At 41.2% G+C, this 20782-nt stretch overlaps 1 protein-coding gene across 4 annotated transcripts in view; it reads left to right on the top strand.

Annotated features, from left to right (window-relative positions):
• The window catches only part of DOK5 (docking protein 5), a 44565-nt gene extending 42592 nt beyond the window's left edge, over positions 1–1973 (top strand). For all 4 annotated transcript variants that reach the window (XM_061375669.1, XM_061375670.1, XM_061375672.1 and 1 more), the window contains one exon: positions 1312–1973. In XM_061375669.1, the coding sequence (XP_061231653.1) occupies positions 1312–1379 (68 nt within the window). In that variant the 3' untranslated portion in view covers positions 1380–1973. The remainder of the gene's footprint in view (positions 1–1311) is intronic.
• The last annotated feature ends 18809 nt before the right edge of the window (positions 1974–20782 follow it).

Below are 20782 nucleotides of genomic sequence, written 5' to 3'. Positions count from 1 at the left end.
CCAGAAATCACTAGGCAGATATTTTAAAACATCCTGGTTTGGGAAACTTTCAGCCTCTCTTTTTTTTTTGTGTGCCTTTTTTGTCCTCCTCAGATGCTAGGAGTTTCTCAAGGAATAATGAAAGACAGACATTTATTTTACGTTTTTTAATAAAGCTGGAGATTTTAATAAAGCTCCAGAGCACCGACTATCACAAGCTGTGATTAAAAATTACAAGCTCCGGCAGCCCTGAGGTACACAGCCATGTTCCATCCTGGTCCTCTGGTTTTCAGGAAATGATAAAAGCTGCTTCTTTTTCCTGTTCTCAACACTAGAGGGGGCAGGCAGCACATGAAAAGCCCCAGCTACACCCGTCAAATGTTCCAGGGTAAGGAGGAACAATGAAAGCAGCACTCACATGCCTGTTCACATTTGTTCAATAAATTAGGGCATGGGAAGATGACCTGCTGGTGGCAGCCTGTGGCACACGAGAACAAGGCTGCTTGCGGCACTCTGACACAATCAGTGGATTGGTCTTTTACTGTGCCTTACTATAGAGTCCTTTATTAAAGCAACAATTCAGCATTGAGTTGACACAAGATAAATAGACTGCATGGGTAAACCCCACTTGTTTTATATTTAGAAAATAGCTTGCTTGTTAAGCTGGAGAAAAAGAATCCCAGGAGCCTGTCGTCATGAGAATGGGGTAAAAGTCTTTGTAAAATAAGTAAGACATACAGCCAATGTTGTAATTAGGAAAGACACTGAAGTCCTTGTGTTGTTCAGCAGTCGAGGCTACTACTCCAGTGGTACCCAGAGCACCTCTAATTACATTAGGTTGCCAAAATCTTGATATGCTTCAATTGCTACTGGAAAAAGAAATATAAGATCATTGTTATAGTGAGTTGTATAATGGAAAAGAAGCAGCATTTTGCTGATTCAATGGTAGAGGCACCTGAAAACCTTGTATTGCAAAAGATTTTTCCAACAAAGTTGGAATTTACGATCTTTGAGTTGGCTCTTGTCCTCTTTTCTAATGTGTGAGAAAGAGCTGATGCTGATGTTGTGAGCGAAAGTGCTTTTTATATGTAAAATGCAAAGTCAGAACTTTTAAAATTTGAGTTGCTTTGTACAACTTTCTAATGTTAAGGAGCTGGGAATGATAATCTGATTTGGAGATGTTTCTGAGGTGGAGCAGCAGATTAAGCAGAGATGGGTTTAATTAAAAGGCTGTAATCTTTAGTTCACATAGTCCTTTCTAAAATGCTGAATAAGATAACTGTATCTTACTGAATGTTGTTCTGGGTTTTTTTTGCATCTGGCTTCGTGAAGATGTTTCTAGCCCAGTGAAGCTTCATCGCACGGACACTTTTCCAACCTACAGGTCAGAGCATCGATAAAAGACTGCAAATAACTTTACAAAGTCTTTGTCTTCTGACAGACTGGCCCAGTGGATGACAGTGATGATGATAAGCAAGAATGGAAACATGGAAAATTTCAGTTGGATGAAAAATTCTTGCAATACAAAGGGTTTTTTTTAAACTTTGCCAAAAGCTAAAACTATATTGGAAAAAACCCCAGCAAACCCTCCAGTGTATCTTTTATATCTGACAGCTGGACAGAGAAGAAATCACTCCCTAAATATTTCCAAATGTTTTTTGTATGATAGCTATGTTGTAAACTATGTTGTAAATATGAGACTCTTCTGTTATAGTGTGGTTCTATTTTGTCTATTACAGCTGTGTGTTCACTGATGTCAGCTGTGTCATCCTTGTTTGTTGTAATGCTTATCTTCAGTTATTTACATTATTGTTCAGCCTAATCCTTGACCTTTGAAATGGTGGCCAGTTTTAAGTAGCTATTGGATACAATTTTTCCTGTTTGAAGCCTGATGAAGACTTGATTGATTTCTTTTAAAAGCACCCTCTCTGTCTTCTATTTCCTGTATTTATTTCCATCTCTGTAAATGCTTGAAATAAAAAAGTCCTGCTTAATTTGTACAGTGCTTTTTGTCATCACTACCAGCATCATGAACAGAGTTGTTGTGGAGCCACTACAACACTGGAAGAAAGGAAAGACAGATGGATAGGGATAGTGGTTTGTTGTGGATCACCCATCCACATCTAAAGCCATAGAACCACCTTTGAATGTCCTAGTGAAACAGAGTAGTAAATTCAACAGGAATCTCACATTGCCACAAACTATTTTGGGGCAGAAAGCCAATTTTTCTGTTTTGTGGCAGCATCTGTTTTAGGTACTACTATAATAGATTGGCACCAGCATCTTAATTTAACAGCAGACAGACTCTTCAAAAATAGCATGGTTGACTACTGTGTGCTGTACCAAATGGTCAGAAAATGTATAACAGCTGTAAATAGGAACACCCGGATACAAATGAAGCACTGTGCTAGCGAGGTGTTGTTAAATAATATTGTTAACAAGCTCTGAGTAAAAGAATGCCTCATCAGATTACAAGTCAGACTGGTTGTAAGCATCTTAGTCCTGCTCACTTAACAAGCTTAAGGACTAGGTCTTATTTTGGTTGTGCCAGAGGGGGATATGGTCTCTGCATATTTTTAATGGAAATAAGTATTTGATACAAATAATGTTAGCAGCTAAGGTTTCAGCAGGTATCTTGGAAGAAAAGTAGAAGGATGCAATAGCTACAGTAGGTTTGTAGAGAATGAGTTTCGTTTGTTCATGTTTGTAGAGAATGAGTCAGCACAGACTCATTTTCTCATATGACAGAGGTGATGTTCTTATGGTTCAAGTGAAAATAGCAAATATCTTGGCTTTTAATTCTGAATATGGAATTTCAGAGCAGACCGGGGGGGCATGCTGTTGATCATGACCCATATGATGACTGAAAGGAGATTTCAAAACTATACTCACAGTTGCAGTGGGCTGTACTCAGAGATGCTGTCAGTGTTCAGCTCTGGAGGAGGTTATCCAGAGTGGCATGCAGTTATGGGTCTGCCTCCAGTCATGGTTAATCAGTTGGATGGAGCAATAGGGAGTGTGCTTATTAAAACTGCACATCTATAAAATGGGGAGGAAAGACACAGGAATACAAGATTAGAATACAAAATAAATTTGATAGGGACAAGTGCTTATAAGCAAGGCTAATTGACTTCACAAACACATAATGGGAAGAAAAGCAAGACAGCAGCCCTTTAGAAAGGGATATAAGGGTTATTATGGATTACAAGTGGAACATAAGGCAAAAAGGCCACGTTGCTGCAAAACTAGTAAGTGTCATAAAGAAATGCAAAAGCATTAAGTTTTCAAGACAGCTGAAGTAATTTGGCTCTGCTTAAGCCTGGCGAGGCTGGAGTCCTGTGTGGTGGCTGATCCCAAGCTAATGTGCTTGACTGCTACAGATACCTGTGCCCCACTACAGTGGAATAGTTCATCTCCTGACTTGCACTGTGCACTGTGTAATGTCTTTACCTTCCGTTATAACAGACTTTCTTTCCAGGAGTAAGGAAGGAGACCATGTTTCCAAGTCAATTCAGCTTCTCTGATTTTTACAGTGTCCTGAGGTAGCAGTCACTCCAGTAAGATCTTTTTATTTAACTGGTTTCGGGTTTAACATCTATATAGCCCTTTAATAAACATATTATCAATTATTGAAGTAAACCATTGTGAAAATATGAGATGTTTGGTTTCTGCATCCAGAAGGGTCATAGTAATGGACCTGGAGATGAGGGAGGCTTTCAAAGAAGCAAACCAATGACTGTGGTGAAGGTAAATGTGATTCTGGAAATACAGGAAAAAGGAAAAAAATACCATAGTGCGAAGATAAGAATTTATTGTAAATAAGGACTATGTTCACTTTATTTCAAAGCTGAACTGCTAACATAAGTGATTGAAAAGCATGTTATGACTAATAGGTCTTTATCTTTCAGGTATACTTCTATAATGGATTCCCTTTAGAGCTGACAGCATCTGTTGTTTTATCATGGATATGACAGTTCAGTAAATGCTTTTATTCACCTTTCACTCATGCAGTGATTGATATGGTAAGACCATCTGTGGTTGAACAGTCCAATTACCAAGAAGACAAAAAAAGCTGCTATAACCTTGGCCTTTAAATGAAGGGTCATTAAATCAACTAGCTCTGATACTATTCTTTCCACTGAAACTGCCTGTGAAGGATGGAAAAGAGGCCTAGAAGAAGCTTTGCTTTGAATTCCTGTGTGTGTATGACACAATATCAAGAACCTGCTTTGTTTTAATTTGTGGTACTGACAGATTAGGATACTTAATCTTTGTATCATTGCTGACTGCTTTGTTAGCAAGGTCAGTAGCTGAAGGAACTGAGAGGGTTTGCTACGCCTGGCTTTATTTATGGTGAGGGAAAGGTCTTTTCAGTTGTTGGGAGCTGGGCTGTTCAGACTGTACAGCAGGCTCTGTACCATACTGACATGATGGTGCTGTCATGTGTGTCAGTTGGATGTCCGTGGTGTTTGGTAACACTGGTGAAGACAGATGCGCTGGGGTGGAAACCTTTGGGGTACCTGGGCTGTGCTCTGTCTGAAGAGATTTGCTTCAAAAACATGTGCTGCAAATCCATCTGTAGAGCTGTGGGGCTCAGGGTTCCACGGGGTTCAAGGATCAGTGTCTGATAAATCATCGAGAACTATTTTTCTTCAGTCTCTGCCCTACACATAGGCTTTCCCATTAGCAGGACTTCACATGGGGTTTTTTATTTCCTTGATCTTGTCCTGTGTGTAAAAGGAGGATAACAATTTTATGGACTAGTTTCAGTTGCTCCACCAAATTCCAGTCTTTTGTATCCTTCAACCTTGTTCTTTCTCAGATGTTCATAGATCTTCCTAGATAACTTTTTCAAAGGCACAAAAGTGTTGTGCAAAGTCATCCCAATGGGGCAGTCTTTGGCTTTGTGTAACCTTTCACATTCACATGTCTCTAAGTAACGCTGTGCCATTTCTGAAATGGCTGCTCCAAACAGACTGGACAGAAATGCCATACCCCCGGTCCCCTTTCATCCCACATAAGACCAGTGGCCAGCCTGTAAGTCATAATAGTGGAGATGGTAAAGTACATTTTAGGGGTAAAGTAAAAATGAGTCAGAAGAGAAGGCTTAGACCTGCTTACCCAACTTTTGAAATCCATGCTAAGAAAAGTTATTCTGCCTTTTGAGCCACTATGAACCAGTGAACTGGTAATAGCACAGTGGGTAGATGGAGATGGTCCAGACTGCAGCAGAACTTGGTGGGTAATGGTCTTAAAAGGCTAATCTTGGAATCAGGTACATTAGGGGGAGCAGAATCATAATAATCAAGATTTCAAATTATATTTCTTTTCCTTAGGTGTTCTTATTACAGGTAACAATGCAAATGCCATTATCTAAAATAGCATATAGGGCACTGTAAGTAATTGTGCTGCTCAGAGGAAGGATAGCTGACATCCTCTCCATTTCGGTTTTATAGAGGGAGATGGAGTCTCGCAAGGACTTGCCAAAAGTCACTCCAGACCTCAAGGTATTTTCAGCATACTTAAAAACTTTTGGGGTCGTTTTTGATTTTCTTGGAGGTTTTTTTTTTTGTGTGTGTGTGTGTTTTTAATAAAAACTTACTTTTTTTTAACAAATCATTTTTTGCTTCCTCGAAGGAGGGCAGCAGTTTAAGGGGGTTTCAGCATTTGTTTCAGTGAAGTAGCTTTATTTTTCATGCTTGCACTGTAGTTATTATTTATTCTTAAAATTGTTGGTATTTAGTTTTGCTCTCCCATCTCACACCTTATAGCAGAAAAGCATCATTAATATTTAGGCAGATGAACCACTCTTGAAGTTTGTGACTTGCAGCCAGAATGTCCTTAATTTAAATAATCACACAGATAAAATTAATGCACTCAGAGTTGCAGCCGAGTCCTGTTGCTGAGCAATTCTGGCAAGTGCATAATAATCATTGTGCTGCCTCAGGCACTGAGATCAGGGGTCACAATGTGATATTTGTGTGTATTCATTAACTTTCGCAAGGGCAGATTGATCTTCTGTTTCCATGAACACTAATGAACCATTTTCTTATTTTTAGGGAATATTCTATCACTACCACTAGCCACATAGTGTTTAAAGAAAACCTGTTTTCAAACAGAAGGCTCTAATTAGAACTTGGGCCTCGGCTGTATTGATTGCGCTGCACTTTCTCAGTGGGTTTACAAATGCCAGAAAATAAACTTGCTAGGAAAAAAGTTTACTGGAATGGCTTTCTCTTTAGTATATAGCCTATGGGTTGTTCTATTTCTTGACAAGCCAAAACAGAGGAAATGGGTGCTAAGGTATTTGGGACAGCTGGGTTTGTATATGGGTATTTTCCCACCTATCTGTCTTTTAAATGCTCTGGAAATCTTTGAAATAAAAGGTGTGAGGTGTTCATCTTGCTCTAAACCAAAGTTATAATCTCTTTAGTGAAATTAACTCCTGGCCTTCCAGCCGTATGGATGTGAGAATAAGAAATAACCAAAGGTAGCTTAGAGCGTGTTTGGCAGGTCTGCATCCCCCCTGCCGTCATTTGGGTGTCATGGTTTAGTGGGAGGTGTCCCCGCCCATGGCAGGGGGGTTGGAACTGGATGATATTAAGGTCCTTTCCAACCCTGATATTCTATGCTGCATCTCGGCTCGGCCGCCGGGTGCCAGCCTTTCCCAGGGAAAGGTAACACGGGCTCCGCTGTTCGCCTCCCGCTGCCTGCTCCGCGCTCTCCTCTCCTGCTGCACTGGCGTTTACAACCAATAACGCCAAAATAGCTCATACCGGTTTTTCGTTATCTGTTTTGTGACGCCTTCCACCCTTTCCTCCCTATCAAGCTGATGTGGTCTGCCTCCTCCCTTCTTTGCACGTCAATAGAAACAAAGTGAAATGTTTGGGTTATTCTAAACGTGGTGTCTGTGGCTGAACTCTGTAGAAACACAATAGGAGTGTCTGTGTTTGGGAGAACTGTAAGGTCCCTTTGTGCAAGCAATAAATGTGTAGGAAAAAAATGTTTTCTATGCCCCTGGTGCCATTTTTGCACTGTATGGACGGGATTGAAGGGGGCAGCACCACCTTTTGCATTTTGCCGTTGACCCTGTGTGCAGAGGAAAGGGATGGGAAGTGTAGCAGGCAAACAACTGGATTTCCAGATTTCTCCTGCCTCATGTAAATTCCAGAAACCAAAGCCTGTAAATGAGCCCTGAGCTGCTGTTTTCAGCTCCCACCACACCTCACCCAAGGTGTTTGAGATGGCACATGTGGCACTTCATCCCAGTGATGGAGAGAGACAGGCTCCCAGGCTTCCCTAAAGGAATGTGGTCTGTTATTTTTGTTACATTATTCCAGCTTCCAAATGTTAGGTCACAGTCACCCAACTGCAGTGGATTGTCATTAAAGCTTTCTGGAAGCAGCCTCCTAGCAAAAGGAGCAGCGTACTGAACCAATTCATCACAGCTTAGCAAAGAAAATAGGTGGTGCAGGGATTTATCCTGCCCTTGCATTGCTGCTGTAGGCCACAGCCCAAGTGAGGAGGTTTAGATCCTCAGGTGGGGAAACCAGCACTGTCTGGACAGGCTCATATTTTGGCTCAGGTTATTTTTCCAGTCCAGTGTAAGATTCCCACTTGATTTTTCCAAAACTTAAAAATGGGAATGGCACATTCTCAGTCAAGAGTCTCCAGGGAAAATGTATATTAACAGTCTGTTACTTTCAGAAACAGTACAGCAAGGACCACATAAAACAGGGTGAAGAAGACCTGTGGTCCAGTCAGACAAATTAGATTTAAAATCACACATTAAAAAGAGACTAATGACCTGTGCTCTTTAAGATGCTTCTGGTATTGTTTTTATGAGAATAGCACCCCAGCCACACTTAAACTCTGGCAACTGCCTGAATTTTGTGTCTCAGTTTTCTAGGTGGACCTTCCTTAACCTCCTGTCCTATACTTTTATGTTCTGCTTTGAATTTCACATATCCAACACACTCCACTGCAGAGATGGGCGCGCTATTTATGTGTAGTATATGAAATCATGCTTGTATGAAATTAGAGCTTCTAATCAGATACTGTCTGTATTCTGAGATGACTGGGTAAACATTATAAAATGACTAAGAAATGAATAAGAGAAATTAACTTGCTAATGTAATTTATTGTATCTTTTTGACTGAACAAAGAGTGCTCAATTTTACACTTGGAGATAAACTGTATACGGACCAAATGATACAGAAAACCCTTTGTGCTGAAGGCAGTGCATCCTTTCAGAATATATAGTCCATTAAACTGAAGTAAATAGTTGCATAAATACTTATGTCTCCATAAATGTGTAATGACTCAGCTGAAAGCCAGACAGTATATTTATAGAGATGCATGATCTCTATTTTTGGCACATTTAGTAAAATGAAAGTGTGCCTACACTGAGCATGAAGGAAATGCATAAATGTTGCTCTGCAGTGTATGAAGGGGGAAAAGTAGCAAAATCAGATTTATAGCTCCTCTGCCAGCTGTGAAATACAACGAGTTGGAGGGACCTACCCCAGCCAGAGCTGCTTGAGGGCTCTGGTGTCCCCTTGTGCCCTTGAGGGTCTTGTCCTTTTCTTCATGCATTTGTCTGAAAATGAAGACCAGGCCAGACTTTCATGTGTCTTTCAAGTCTATTGGGGTAGGCTTAAAGTAACCCTGTATTCAGATAGTGAAATGCCCTTGGATAGGTAGCAAGGGCAAACAAGAGTGGCTATGATGGAGGGATGTCTACCTAAAGCCTCAGGAAAATGACATCCTCTCTTAAGCCAATTGAAGAGTTGGATTGGAAAAACCAAGTCTGTGGTTTCTCCAGATGCCATCACACCTTGCTGCTGAAGCAGCCTACAAAAAAAGATGATGTTGCCCAGCCCTATCTTGTGGATATGAACTGCAGGAGCTCACTTAGTTCCATCATGCCGTGGTCCATCACTGCTCACAGCCTCCAGCTGTTGGTTGCCTTGCACAGACGCTGCAGCTCACAGTGCAGGTCAAAAGGATTCCAGTGGAGCCTGATCCTTCCCAAGAGAGAAGCAGCAATTGCTGACATGGGGCTGGAAGGGCACTGAAGTATCGGATTCTTCTTTAGGTATGGACTCAGTGGAAATTCTGGAGATAAATCCTCTCCCTCTCTTTTATCCAAAGGCATCCATCAGTGGGGAATGGATGTGTGCTCATGGGTGGTCCCTGTGAGACACAAGTTTCATTCCTGTGTTTGGATAAGAGGATTGATTTGGTGCAATATCTAGGGAGGGATGCTTTACTAGAAATACTGTCAAGTGACGTGCTTTGATCTGGGCTAACTGCACATTCTTACTATTTCCTTCCCTTTATTCTTGAGACATTTGGAGTTTTTACCAAAGGCGTTTTCAGTATCAAACCAAAGGAAAATCCCAGTGCATGCTTTTAAGAAGGTTTGAGTTATGAAAGCCATGATAGTTCTCTACCACCGGCTATGCTTTGCTCTACTCCAGCAAGGTAGCAAATACTTGCAAGAGGAAAATGCTTGTGGCATACCAAGACTGACCTTTTGCTCTGAGCCAATGTGGATCAATCCAGAGCCAGAGTCCATCTAGAGCAGCAATAGATAAAGTTTCTATTTAGCTTTGTCTGGGGGCAGGGGGACTGTTACTTTGAGCATTTATCCCACATGTTATTCAATTTGCTTACAGAGTGAAACAAAATCAATTGAAAGTTGTTTTTCCTTTGCCACACATGACTGACAAATCCTTGTGGAAAATTGCTTAAATTGTGTGAGAACAGGATACTTAATTACACTTTAATTATCTTGATGCTGTCTGATTGCTTTTGGTTTATTTCTTTGCTTGCTCTGTGGTCTCTGTTGAAGTTGTCTTCATTTGTAGCCGAACCAGGTGCACAGGTTGAAACTGCACAGTTCACCAGCATGGAAGAATATATTTCCTCTTCAGACTCATGCTTACACATATATCTATCCAACTGACCTGCTAGCAAGAAAAGCACAATCCATGTGTTAACATGGGTCTGATCCTTACAGTTGATGACTAAATACCTAAAAAGGAGCCAGATGGGTTTTCACGGATCCAGATGTTACATTCTATTTCAGGCAGTGTTTTTAAGGGCAGAAATAAGGTTTACTGAAGAACTATGATTTTTGTCATTGAAGTCCATCTCTTACCCTGTGCTTGATCTGATACTAAGTGAACTGGATGAGTTTTTCCCATAGGGCAACCTAGGTACCTAAATCTCAGTTTTCCATTGCAGCCAGACTCCTAATATATTGATATGCTGCTGGTTATTAAGAATTCATCAATCCCACACTATATTCATTAGGGTGGTGGGAAAAGGGAAAAAAAAAAAAGCTCTGTGGCTTGATTTAGATCTGTGTTCTGGCACAGAGATAGTTTGTTCTTTGCCAGCAGAAAGCTGATTTGCTTGAAACGGCACTTGGGTTTGGAGAATGTTTTGTTTGGGTCTGGCTTTTTGTTAGGTTTATTTAACTTGAATTAGTTCCCAGGCTTTCTTCACTCTGGGACTGCTGGCACAGAGAGGGCCAGAGGCAGGAGCAAATAAAGGGGAGAGTTTGTCACCAGTGTCCAGCTATGCTGGTTTAAGGAGATCACTGAGTAGTGGTGTTAAGCTCTGCCTGAATCAGCAGTGAAACAAAGGGAAGGAAGGCATGAAAATTCCTGGGCAGATGTTGACACCAAAAATCTTTACATCTGGTTCAGTGTCAAGAGCACTTTGGGATTTGAGTTTTACTCAAGGTTAGGGTTTGTTTTTGTTTGTTTGTTTGTTTGGGTTTTTTTTTGTAGTTGCACTTTTATTTTTGCCAAACAAGAGTAGGATTGTTCATTAACTGCCAACCAGTTAGGCTTGTGCTGTCTGAGGGCTGGCAAAGACTTCACATCAGATGGGGAGAGTACAGCTGGAAGAACTTGTTGCCTGTAAGAAAACTGGAATTAAGAACGCATTAAGTAGGTGCATTTGCAGAAGGTTATTTCTCTCTTTTGTGTGTCTTCTCCCCCCTGGGGAATCTCCTAGTGACAGCACATTGTTTTCCATCATTTAAGTAAGAGCATATAGAAGATTATAGAGGAAAAGGTTGCCTTCAGCACCAGGGTTCTTCCAAGCTCCCTCCTTGAGCTACACAGACCAAAATAAAACCTGACATTTGAGCAAGCCCAGGTGATGTTTGTGTTATTTGCAATAGTCACCTCTTAATTCAATCTTAAACTGAGAAATGAACAACCAGGCCACAGAAGGCAGCAGGAATCCTTTCCATTGGTATTGCTGGACTTGGATCAGTCAACCATATATTAGCCCTCTTGGGACTGCAGGAAGTCAGTGTTGAATGACAGTGGCGTTATTACTGCCTGTCACTGCTAATGTCAGTGAAAACATTAGGTCTGTAACACATAAAATGACTCAAAAAATTCAAGCCCAATAGAAATGAAGAAGGGAAATTTAGGAGAGGAGGGCTTACAATGCTATTTTTAATCTGTTTGGATCTATTAATAAGCTGATAACAAATCTTTGCATATTATTTGACTGTTTCTGTGCTAATTAATTTGTTTTATTATGATTAGGGGATTCTGAGGAATAATACTAGCTATTTTTGCTTTAGTAGAAGGGTCACGATTGGTACACCATTAACCATGAAAGGCTGGGAGTGCTTCTTCTGTTTTTGGTAAGTGTTCATTTATCCACGCCATAAACCAAAAATAGAAACCCTGGTGCTCCAGAAGGTATTTGTAGATGTGCTTTCTCCTGCTTGACACAATGTGAGGAGGTTTTACAGTTTTAGAATTCAAAATACAATCCCCTGCTTTTGAGGGAAAACTAGATTTATAACATCTTCTAAGTGTATTGATTTCCAGCACTGAGCTGGGATGCTGTTTCTGTTGCCGAGGGCAGTATCTCACCCAGACCTATTGCAAATGAGAAAGATGGCAAAAATAGACTCATCAGAAAGCACGAGAGGAATCATTCAAAATGTATCTAAGAAAGCTGGACATAATCAAGGACTGAAATTTAAAGCAATACGATAAGCTGGAGCCAAGTTGTTTCATGGTAGTGAAATACAAACAAGGTTGTTTAGGGTTGGTTTTGGTAGCTACTACTGTGGTGGCTTTCCAGCAAAGACACTGTATGTATACTCTGGATTCATCTGTCAGTACCTACCACCTGTGTGCAACCTCTGCTCTTAGACAGCTTGGAGTTATTAGAAGCAGCTGCAGGTTAAATCAACTTTTGGCTTGGCCTGAGTTGGATCTAGCGGTTTTGCTGAACAAATGCATGTAGGATAGGAAATGTGGCTGCTGCTTCTGTGCAAATCAGCAGACAGTTGCTGAGAGAGAAAGCCAGGAACTAAAATGCACAGGCAGTATGTGAGAAGTCTGGATCCTGTTGCTGTTGTCCATGCAATTTCTTGCAGATTGCACTGACCCTTCTCCATGTTCCTAAACTGTGGCATCTCCTTCATTCCCTCCTCATTATAAAGAAAAACCTGATCCAAAGCACTTTCTAATGAGTGTCATTAGGAAGGAATCATTTAGTAGCATGGTATTTGTTTGTTTTGGCTTCAAGAACATCTGAACCATCATTGTGTTATAATTTATTCTCTTACATTTTATTTTCATCACTTTTGCAGCTTGTGAACGAGTCAATGAGCAGTTTCTTGTCAAAAAGCCCAAAGAATGTTCTCTCTGACACAGTGCACCAAAGTGTGCATTTTCATAGTGGTTCAGTAAAAACATCTTGATGAGAAACAGAGCTCCCCTCCTTCTAGATGCAGCAGTTTGTTATCAGACTGACATGCTTTCATTTTTCCCTTGTGAAAAGCCAGAGTCAAAGAAGTTGGATAGTTGCTCAAACAGATAATTGCTCTGGCTTTCCCATACAGCCAAGTGTGAGCTTTCTTCCTGCTGAATGAAGCAGAACATACTTTTTGACACTGCAACACATTTGAACTCGGCTTGTTTTAGTTCTTTGTGCAAGGGAACATTTATGACTCCCCTGATGCCCTCAAAAAGGGAATCATCAGCTGGAGCTGGAAGTACTTTTTTGTCTAAGAAGGGCCAAACTCTGCTTAGGGTAAAGAAAAATGGCATAAAAGGAGGTAAACTACGTAGCATTTAAATTACTATGTCCTTAGGTAGATCTGCCAGCTATGTCTGAGCTTCAGGATTTTTTGGTGAACTCCACTCTCAGTGTCTGCCATAGGGAGGGAGCACTGTTATCCCAGTTTGCAGAGCGAAATCTCAGTTCTAGGAGATCAGGCCCTGAAAAGGCTTTCCTTTGCCTTGCAATTCCCAACTTTTACCTGTCAGAACTGGGTTTCTATCCCTAACAAAGTGGGAACTTCCCAGAGAACAAGTCAGTCTCAGAGGTGGGCAGCTGGCCAGTGTGGCCACACATCTATTCCAAATGCCAGCTACACTGGCAACTTGAACTGATTGTTTTAACATAAAGAATGAATCAGTTACCTCAGGGTCAATGATGGCAAGAAGGTTGGGTTTCTTACCCTGATGGTACTTAGTGGAATACTTCAGCAGCATTATTACAGTGTCACTTGTTTTCTCACCATGTGCTGGCCATTTCCACGGATCAGATTACATTCAAGAATCAGAAGTTCTAGCTAGGTTTTATCTTGTCTCTTACTGGCACCTGGCGGGGTCCTGTTAAAATGCCATTTTAAGCCCTCCTTCAGCGGTCAATCAGCTGAGTATGTAATGAACACCTATGGAGGTATCCAAAGTGTATAATGAGGTAAAAAATATACACAGGTATCAGGATGGCCATTTCCACTAAAAATATTGCCATTTTCAGCATTCTTTACAGTTTTTCCCCATGCCACAAGCCTTTTATACAGAACATGGTGATACATACACTGTATTTAAAAGAGATTCTAGATCACAAAACAATGTGTAGGTGCCCACTGTCGAAATGAAGGAAAAAAGTATGATGTACTGATACCAACCCAGAGATTCAAGCTTCCATGGAATTAGATGCTTTTGTCACCGTAGTAAGGTGTGACCTTAATAGCCCCTTGGAGAATGCTGGCTTCATAATTACTTTGTTTTACAAAATTACACTGAATTTTGAAGAACCTAATCCATTGAAGTTGCTTGCATTATAAATACGGCAGATTAGGGTGCAATTTAAAGCGGTACAGAACTAGCTCAAGGGAGCATCCCAAACCTTCATTTCATTCAGCTGTTACTGATGTGTCAAGAAGAAAGAGTTGATTGCTGATTTATATGCCTTGTCTTTCATTATGCTGCTTTTCTGCTGTGCAGGGGGTCACAACAGAGTCTATTAACACCAACCAAGGCAGAACCAGCTGATTTTCTTACAATCACATCAGATTCTCTTCAAAATTGCTGCTAGTTGCTTTTTCTCCATTGTTGTCTCCAAAGTTTGCGGTCTGCTTTCTCAGCTGTGACTAGAATTTTAATGGCCTTGCAGTTTGTTGTCTATTAGAGGGGTTTTATTAGTATTAATAGGGTCTATTTTTCTGGCTGTCTGTTTCACTATATTTAATTTCAAAATGTTTCTGAAGTACAGGCTAAAGGGGTGCTCCCAAGGCAGCATTTGCTGAAAGTTCGTTTTACAGCCATTAATATATGCCTCCAGCAACCCTCATATTGGGTTGTGCAGCAAAGGCTCAAGGAGCCAGCTACTAAGGACACATCTGATTGACTCCCTATTTAGGAGATATATTTTAGACAGATTTTGGCACTCTTATACCAAACTAAAAGATTTTTCAGAGCAGAGCACCTTGCTGGTCAAACAGGCTGACTGTAATCTGCATTTGAGTTCACGCTGCCGTCATGCTTTCAGATATCATTAACTTCTTACAAACTTCAAGAAGAGCAGAGGTTTTCTGCAGAGGGAAAGGCTGAGATATGAACTCACCTTTTACTTGACACCTGAGTGATCCATGTAGGCAAAGGTATGTGCTGTGGAGCTCCCACCTGACAATTCACCCACAGGACACAGACCCCTGGGAAGCTGGTTCCTACTATTTATGGGGTGTATAATACTGTTTGTTCAGCCTTGCTTGCCCTCTCTCCAGAAGATGATTTAATGAATGGAGATACGGTACTGTATCCCATCTGGCTGCTGGCTACCACAAGAAAGGCAGTTTTACTGTTGCTTTAATTAAATAACCATTTTCTTTTGAGCCCAGAGTGCTTTCATTGTCTTCATCAGTAGCTGCCAGGCGGGCAGAATTACAGCTGCCACTCTTCTCTGAGCAATATAAATCTGTGGAAAGCAGGACGCAGCAAAGACATGATAGAAATGTGTAATTCTTGCAATGCATCTTTTAATCTGATACGTACGAAGAAGAAAAAGAGAGCTCTGTCATAACACATCAGTTTCACCAGATACATCTTTTATACAGAAATGTGCAGAAGTTCATGATAGCAAAACAACTCAATTTCCCAAGACGCTGATACAGGTGCTGGGCTTGGCCAGTGCTCCCACTGGTTCCTGGCATCTGGAGAATTTCAAGTGAAACTTATCTTTATCCTCCCTCTTCCTGGCAATGCTTGTGTAACACATGCTGATGTAAACAGGGGCCTTCATTAGTTTTATCTCAGAGCCCAAATTTTCCCTTTCTTAAACAAGTTTCTTATCTCTATAATGTTTGAAACCAGAGCCTGATATATGAACCTTTCACCCTAGGTCTGGATGGACTCGCTTGGATTAAAGCAAACCCCTGGTCTGCAGAGTATATGGCATGAATCAGAGCAAAACACAGCTACATTTGGATGTATTTGATATTCTCTGGTGGAAAGCCTTAGTTGCTATCTCTGTGTCTGGGATATTTGTCTTCTGCTGTATTTCTCTTAGTTAGCAAAGAATTTTTTCTTTGGCAGCAGCAAGGCAACATAAGAAATCATCTTTTACAATTTACATGTAAGGTGGAAAGCTTTATTTTCTTCCTGCCTTCTTTTACCAGCCCACAGCAAACATTTATCTTCTGATTCCTTTAATAGGATGTGACTGGTGATATCACATTTTAAAAGGCTGCGATTTAATGGGTGTATTTTATTCCCCCTTCCCCAACACACATATATTTTGCAGAGACTAATCTTTTAAAACGCAGTGCAACCCCCTGGTGATCAGGATTTCAGCCAGAGCCTTCTCTAGTGCACTTGCTTAGTTGTGACTTTGCACAAGTCCATCATGAATAAGCATCTGCTTTGGGCTTCCTCAAGACCATTCACAATTCCCTGGTCCTGTGATAACGCCAGGCACTGTAACACAGATTGTAGTGGCAGCGTCTAGGTTGCAGAGAATTGCTGTACTGCCTTAATGTGTGCACTGAAATCCACTGAAACAGGAACACTGAGTTCTTCATACTATTTTACTAGCAGCAAGTTTAAAAGTCCACAGCAACATATTGATAACTTAAATACCTGTTTCCTCCCCTCAGAGTGTAGATCGAAGATGGAATTCATTCCATCAGGGAAACACCCTAAGGAAATTCTGAGCTGCCAGCTGAAGTGGTGCTGTATATACAACATCTCTGATGTTTCCTGATGAGAGTCTTTAATCGCCCCCATCTGATTCAGGGAAAATAGGAATGCACTGTATTTCCTTTCCTGAATGAATGGTGCAGGTATCCAAATTTTACATTTTTGTTCATTGTTTTAAATGAATAGATTTGGCACTAAGCAAATTCTGTGCAGTTAATTTCAGGTGGGTTTTGCAAGCTGTCATTGCCCTGTCTGAAAATAGTCCATTCCTGCAGAAAGGGCTGCTTTAGGGTTAGTGCTTTTCAAAGGGAAGGCTGCCATATCCCTTCCAGGGCTGCAGGGGACATCACTGTGCTCCAGTGACCTTCCTTCAGTCTGTCCTGCACAACTGCCCCAATCAGTGTCTCAGTGCCTGTTCTTTGCTACCGAGAGTGATGCTTCTCCGTCAAAAGAGGAGAAAGCATGCAATGAGGGCACGAGCATTTTAATCCTGCTTGCTCCCAGGGTAAGTGGGGGTACTGATGGCAGTGTAACCACGATAGCACAGGGCTGCATGTGGGTGAATGAACATGGTCGCTGGTGGCTAAGTGCACCTTGCTGCCAGCATCCCTGGAGGGTGTGGGAGGGAGATAGCATCCCTGTGGGCAGCATCCCTGCAGGCAGTGTGATTGCAGGAGGTGATAGGCAGGTGGTTTGCAGCAATAGGGTGTTAGTGTGTGCATGAGTTATTCCTAGTGCTCCTCCTGAGTGATGGGATCCCCCATCTGGGACAGTGGAGTAGAAACTGGAGGAAAGGCCCGGTTTCTGAAGGCTGCCCTGTGAAGCTGAGCAATTTGTGCCACTTCAACGTCTAGAGGAAGAATGATCTTTACAAAAATAAAAGGTTTTTTGTTGGGCTAAGGAGCTATTTTAAAGGCAGAAGGAGGAACAGAGCACTCTGGGCTGTACAGTTTCTACTGGATGTTGGATCCAGCCTCTCTGCCTCTTTTCAGGGCTCAGAGCAAAACACCACACAAGCCCCCCAGTATTTGCACATCACACAGAGAGGTGATGGCATTCTGGTGTTCCCTTTCTCAAACTCCTTAGCAGCATCTCTGTAAGTTAATTCAAGTACCCTGGGTACCAACCAGCTCTGTTTCTGTTGACTATGTTCTCCTATATCACTGGCATAACAAAAAAAACCTGAAAAAAAGAGATTTTGTTTTGAGCACAAAAGACAATTCTTCATATTATTGTAATAATGTAAGTGTCCTGGTTAATATTAATACTTAGATTAATACTGAATTAATCAACTCACTAAACAATATGGAGCAAGAGCGTGTAAATACCACACTGGAAATTTAATATATTTAAATTAAAATGCTACTGGTCTCTGCTGTAAACATAGTATGCACTTTGGTTTTGTACATGGTCAAATATGGATTGAGGCAATTTAGCCAAAGGAAGTGATAAGCAAAATAAACCATTGCTACACCATGGAAAACTACAGAATGCCAATAAATTAATAAAATGTGCTTGCTAGATCAAATACTCCTAACTCTCTTTGCTCTGCAGTGAAACCGTGAGATCCAAGCAGAAGGTGTGCTGAGATACTGTGCTCTCCGAATTGGTAAATTGCTGAGTACCTAAAATCATCAGCAGCTTCAATTATTCTTGGTAGCAGGATGTATCTGTGTTTAAATAGATGTTAAGGTTGAGACTGTAAACAGGAAATGGAAAATATATAGAAAAAAGCCATGCTGGAGCAGAAAAATGAAAACAGCTGATTTCAACCTAATGTGAGACAACTGCTTAAAACTGTGAAACCGAGTTTTAAAATAGAAAATGGAAGCATCACACAAAGAACTGTTCTTGCTGCTGGCAGTACTGAGGCTGGCAGGAGAGCTGATTACAGGTAAATGGCTGAAGCACAACAAATGCATATATGGGTGCTGTACTTCAGTAGACTATGCATTATGTACATAAGCAGTATGCTTTCACATGAGGAGTAAATGATGCAGTATGACAGTATGTGATACCAACGCTTTTCAAATGATCTTTTCCCCAATATTTATGTATATTGCCAGCAGAATGAGTAAAAAAAAACAGATCTAAATTCCCATTATGGTTAATGAATGTTCAAAATGTATGATAAAATGCATATTGAAAATCACAATACTTCTCTTACCCTTATTGACTAAACTGGAGGAGAGAGGTATGTAGCTTAGTTATGTGGTATCTAAGCTTGAAAACTGTTCAAGGTCCCACATCCCTCCTCTGCAGTGATGAACACCCTCAACTGCAACTCCAATCACAGCCCAGCTCCTTGCTCGAGCACAAGTTAGCTCTTCCAGGGGCAAAAGCAATGGAAAAGGAGTACAGGAAAAGGCATAGGAACCATGAGAAATACATACTTGGATATTCTGATCTTTGCTCAAGCTGCAGCCAGACCCAATTTCCCTCTTGCTTTGGCACTCCCTCCATCATGCAGCCTGCCCTAGGAAGGCTGGGCAGTCTCTGTCATGGCACTGAAGACTTCCCCACTGTTTGTATGGGATATACCAGCACATTCAGGGAACTCTGCTGTGTGTGGTTACCTTTGGGCCCCCTACCAACCCAAGTGCTTCAGCAGTGCTTGAAGCTTAGGCTAATGACCTGTCTTGCTGATGTAAGAAACACCCATCCGGCACTGTTACACACGGCACAGGGTGACCTACCAGTTCATGTATAGTGCGAAGCTGTTGTATTACTGACTGTGCAGAAGTAAGTCTGACTGAGATTAACACCGAGCCATCCCTCACCTCGGAGGTGGAATCAGGTCTCCTGCCTGACAGCTGTCCATGGGGAAGTGCAGTCTCAAATAAAGGCATAGCTGGGGTGAAAGCATTTTTGTTTTCCTGTTGATGGAAGATTTTCTGGGATTCCTGCCTCTCATTTTGCCTCTGCTGTTAGTTAAATGCACAGATAACAGCAGATATTCCTCCAGGATGAGTGCAAGATACCGTCAGTGCCTTTGAATATTTGATTTCTCATTTTCAGGTTGTTTTGATTCTAACTCGCAGCAAAAATAGGGAAAAGACTCAGAAACTTTGAGCAAGAATCATGGAGAATACTTCTGAGGCTTGACCTCTGAACTGTGTAAGAGCATCAGTGAGCTGTTCTATTTAGTAATTATGTTGGCACATTACTTACCATCTACTCTCCACTTGTTTTTCATTAGTTATTTTGTTATGATACCATTCAGATACTGCTCAACATTTTCTAGAGTTTAGAGAACAGTATCATCAACATTAATAAGAAAAATACATCAGACTGCTCTGCTACCACATGCAAATATTTATCTAATACATAAGATGCACAGTTGATTGCCCAGATATTCCTCCTGTTGCTGTTCCCTTTCCTCCAAGCTCTAACAAAACATAGCAGATGGTTAAATTTACTGTATCATCTCTGAGTAAGAAAGAAGGTGCTGACTCTTCCATAATGAACAGAGAACCGCATGTGACCCAAAGGACTGCAGCAAGAACAGAGCCAAATAAGAGCATCATTCATTACAATGATCTTTGTCATCCCCACAAGTATGATTTTGCACTTTCTTCCTATGGATTTGCAGACTTGGGCTTCATGGTAACCCATTCCTTTCTGCATGGGAAGAGTCTGGGTAGGATGGTCACTTGTACTTCTGGTACACACACCAGTTTTGGTGAAGTGCCTTGAAGATCTCAGCATCTGCCTGTAACAAATCCATCCTAAATTTCCCTGTGGCGTTTTGGAAGTGGTGATCACCTCAGTTGCTCTCAGAAAGTGCCTCCAGCTCCTGTTTCTTGAAAGAAAGAAATGGTGGCATTAGCGAGGTGGGTCATGGAGAATGACTATGGAGGGTTGTCAAGTAGCAAAACTGCCCTGACTGTCCTAAGAAGTGGGCTCCACATCCCTTAGCACTGGCAGACAGATTTGACTAAGAAATGAAATAGTTTTTGAGGTAAGAGAGAGGCTGTTTGCTTTTTCTAGCTGCTCTTGTAAACTGAGCACTGTCAGGATATTTTGTAGTAACTGTATTTTTTTAAGAGAGCTATCAAATATGAAATGTTTAGAAACAAGAAATTATATGGAAGATGATAAAAACAGTAAAAGCTTGAGAACACTGAAATGCTCTCCCTCATCTTAAAAGAAAAAAAAAAAAGAAAAGGTTTCTATCACTTCTTTTTGTCTCACATTTTGGGTCAGAACTTCCATAGAAACACCACAAATCAATGCTCTCATTCTCTGCAGCTGAGGCATTTATTGCCCCTCCTCACCTGGGAACCCCACCCATGCACCCACCCACTGGCCCAAGAGCCATATTT

The sequence above is a fragment of the Neopsephotus bourkii genome, unplaced genomic scaffold, assembly GCF_033783945.1.
Source record: "Neopsephotus bourkii isolate Nb327-2 ecotype Australia unplaced genomic scaffold, CSIRO-AGI_Nbou_v1 NB_1663, whole genome shotgun sequence".
Taxonomy (NCBI): domain Eukaryota; kingdom Metazoa; phylum Chordata; class Aves; order Psittaciformes; family Psittacidae; genus Neopsephotus; species Neopsephotus bourkii.
This window is presented reverse-complemented; position numbering and strand designations above follow the sequence as displayed.